Source organism: Plasmodium fragile (assembly GCF_000956335.1).
Source record: "Plasmodium fragile strain nilgiri unplaced genomic scaffold supercont1.48, whole genome shotgun sequence".
In the NCBI taxonomy this organism is placed as follows: domain Eukaryota; phylum Apicomplexa; class Aconoidasida; order Haemosporida; family Plasmodiidae; genus Plasmodium; species Plasmodium fragile.
Window position 1 is genome coordinate 1 of NW_012192628.1, and position 3,815 is coordinate 3,815.

General features: G+C 50.7%; 1 protein-coding gene across 1 annotated transcript; it reads left to right on the forward strand.

Moving 5' to 3' along the window:
• Positions 1 to 548: 548 nt before the first annotated feature.
• AK88_03849 (uncharacterized protein) lies at positions 549 to 3,247 on the forward strand (the record flags this gene model as incomplete). Its single annotated transcript, XM_012481459.1, has 3 exons — positions 549 to 1,374; positions 1,758 to 2,096; positions 2,571 to 3,247. 3 exons carry the CDS (start codon positions 549 to 551, stop codon positions 3,245 to 3,247), a joined length of 1,842 nt encoding a protein of 613 aa, XP_012336882.1.
• Between the last annotated feature and the right edge of the window lie 568 nt (positions 3,248 to 3,815).

Below are 3,815 nucleotides of genomic sequence, written 5' to 3' on the forward strand. Positions count from 1 at the left end.
CTTCCACACCCCACGATTTATGGGGTGTGTGATTACATTCAGATAGAGGAGAGTTTGTTCATGTGAGATGTTGCTGCAGGCACCCTATACTGCAAGACATGTTCCATTCTCGAAGAATCTGAATAATACATAAGAGAATATTGTGCCGATATTATACTCAAGCCGTTATCTGAGAGATCATGCTTGCATCCGTTGCAAACTATTAATTCATGATAAGGACAACATGTCGTATGCGCCGTTGGGACATTTATTAGCACATTATGTGCTGACAAGGGGTCTAGTTGATAACAAGGAGAAGTATAAGGTAATTTACTCACAATCACACGGGCGGCGTCGTGTACTTATAACAGCCTCTATATATGATAGTATGTATCCATGCCGCTATATATCATTGTACGCATGCGACCGTGCACTAATTCTATATTAATACTACAATTGGAAGATACATTACGTGCAGCACGTGCCACAGTATGGGCACATATTATTGCACATGGACGTGAGGGGTGCAGTGGCCAATTATGCACACACATATATGTTCCTTGTGCACAATGCAGAGTACCCTATGGAAAGATATAACAGTGCTACTAGACGAATTTGTGGAACATTTGGACGACGAGAACCTAGACCAGTATGCAGCTAATTGTTTGAACGCGGGTTATTGGAGTGAGAGCAAACAAGGCATACTTATGGCAAAGAAAGTCGCGGATAGACTAATGTGCACACTCATGACAGGAGCATTATATTTCATGAATGGGTGGGGTACGCAGTCCGGCGGTTCGCACACTACCGACCCTAATAATGCAGCGTTGAAGGAACATATAAGATGCGCAATAGTAAATGTATTTATGTACATATTGCTGGCATCTAAATGCAGAAGTCAAATGGGAATAGATTATGCATGGCACATTGTGAAAGACATGGAGCCAGGGCTAGGGAGTGGTTTAATAAACAAAAATAAATGTGGGCAGGGAGTGTTTGAAGACATAAAAATCGGGGAATTACAAATGGAGAAAATGATTAAGAAATGGTTAGAGAGCAAGGAGAGCTTGACTGACAGATTTGCAAGTCCCGCAATACAAAGCACATGTAGCAAAAAACCAGAAGAACTTGACGGGGCCACGCCGCATGCAAATGCCACGGATGACAACACAGAACTGACGCAACACGAGAAAGACGCTATACGTGAGTTAGGCCGAGGAATGAAGACCATAGTTGAGGAGGTAAAGACGGGGGTAATGCAATGCGCGGAGGACAATGGCGCATGCATGACGTCTATCGAGGCTGTCACAGGTAGAAATCGAGAGGGTGATGACAGTGAGGGAAAGGCAACCAAATCTGTAGCGAGCGATAAACCAGCACCAAACGTAGCGGCAGGTACTGACCGATGAGCCCAAGCACCCATACACCCCGCACACGAACAGGGCTCGATACTGCCGAATGTGGATGCCGCCACAACAACATGCACGCGGTGACAGCACTGCACACGGCTTCGTTCACGTTGGGCGGCGCGGGCACGACGGCACCAATAGCGGAGAGGAGATGACGACGACAAATAAAAGTTGTATTGCTACCATCTAGCCCAAGTTCACCGAATTCACCTCGATCCATGGATCGACCCATGCATCGACACACTGCATCCAGCCGGACCCTACCCTGCCGCTACATGACCGCACCGTCCCGGCCCCTTCTTTCTGTACCACTTGTGTCCCTTTTTTATCGTTTGTTCATCCATCATTCTTCCGTCCTCGTTTTTGTAGGTGCCGCGGCAAAGCCGGCGGCAACGAAACCACAAGCACCGGCATCTCCAGTATTACCACAGGCACCATCAGCGGCACCGGCCGGAGGCACAGACGGAGGGCAAGGACCGGGTCAAGGACCAGGACCTGGACAACAACCCCCACCTCCACCACCCCCGCGGACTGCTTCTGCGGGCACACAAAAGGGGAAAGACGCGGAAACAGCAGGTACGTGTACAAAGAGTTCCACCAGTACGAATACGAACGGATCCTGTATTAGCCTAAGCCTTGGGTGTACCTCAGACCAGGATTTAGGACTTCCAGACAGTGTACCTCCAGATCCCCCAGGTCCAACACCAGGTAACAAGTCATATGCACCATAGTGAACATACACACCCAAAGTAACATTAGAAGCACAAAAAAAAAAAAAAAAAAAAAACATTTTCGGAGAGAGCGGGAGAGACAACACGGACAGAGGGCGAGACAGAAACCAAACGTCGTATGAGAATGACCGGCAGACCAACAGCGATGGGTCGGCCGCGGGATGTACACGTCGACGTAGACGTCGACGGACAGACACAGACACACACACACACTGCGTGTGTTGTGTGTGTTGTGTGTTTGTTGTGACAGAGAGAGAGTCCTTTCCCGGGGTGGCACGCTACCCCATCGCCGTCTCCCCGACGCCTGGCCGTGCCCCCCGTCCCTCCTGCCCGTCTGCTGCCCCGTTCTCTGCGCACCGTCCCTGTCTCGTCACCCGCGCGGTGGCCCACCATGACCATGCGGACCTCCGTTCCTGTACCTTCACTTGCATTCTTGTTTCTTTATGCTCAGGTGAGAAGAAAGCGGATGATGCAACCATACAGGGTTCACCGCAACCACCCCCAGACGCATCACAAACACCGCCACGCGCGTCGCAACCAGCATCAGCGGGGACAGCAGACACCACACCAGCTGCAGCACCCGTACCACAACCGGATGGTGTTTCTGGTGGCGAAGGAAAGCGAATTGGTCAGGGCCCTGGTAGTGGTGAACAATGGGGGGGTGCCATGTTTGGTTCCACAGACACAGAGGGTTGTACTGGTAACCACCACCCTGATTCCTCAGGACCAGGTTCAACGGGGACTGTGAATCCAGGTTCCTGTGGTAGTGGCTCCACAGGGGTCCAAAACACAGGTTTCTCGGGACCCGATTCTACCAGTGCTGGTACTGCAAATACAGGAGATGGGAAACGCGGTTTCGGATTGGATCCTGCACTTCTACCAGGACATGGTAATCTGCATGGATCCTATGGAACATATGTATCACAGCAGAAGGGCGGTGGAACATATGGAGGGGAACTTGGAGATTCCACCATCCCCCCCATCTTCACTGCAAAGGACATCTTCCTTTCTTCGCCTGTTCTTATCTTCTTTGCATTTGTCACTTCCCTTATCCTGCTCTTTTTCCTTGGCAAGGTCAGCAAACACAACGCGCATAAGAGACGAGACCCCGTGCATTCGTATCCGTGATATGCACAATAGAACAATGTGTTCCTAAAGGGGTGTTTTGTGTCACCATTCCAACACAACTGCACTCCTGCTCATCCGCCTTTTTTCTTTTTCTTTTTCTTTTGTTGTAGTACTTTGCCTTCCTCGCCAAACGACGACGAACGTTTCGCACCGTGCGTGACGTGCCGTCACCGCCACTCGACGAAGAAATATTGCAGCATCTACAACGCGGCGAACTACCGCCACCCGCTTACTGGTACACCATGGTTCGGGATAGGCAGCCCGGCAGATTGCCCGGCGCACGACGCCGACGCCCACCACGCGTGCATACGCGCACGATTATCGAGCTACATCTAGAAGTGCTCAACGAATGTGAAGCGACCGAATGGAAAAGCGTCAAAGACGACTATTGGCAGATTGTCGTGGAGGAGTTTGCGCAGGAGTTTGCGCAGGATATGATACGGGACGACAACAGGAATAACAGTATCTTGGGTGTTTCCACCGCAGACCAAGATCCTCCAGGGATCAATGTTTCCTCCACCCTCGATCGACCCACTGACATCGAACGAACGGACCCTTGTGCACCGAA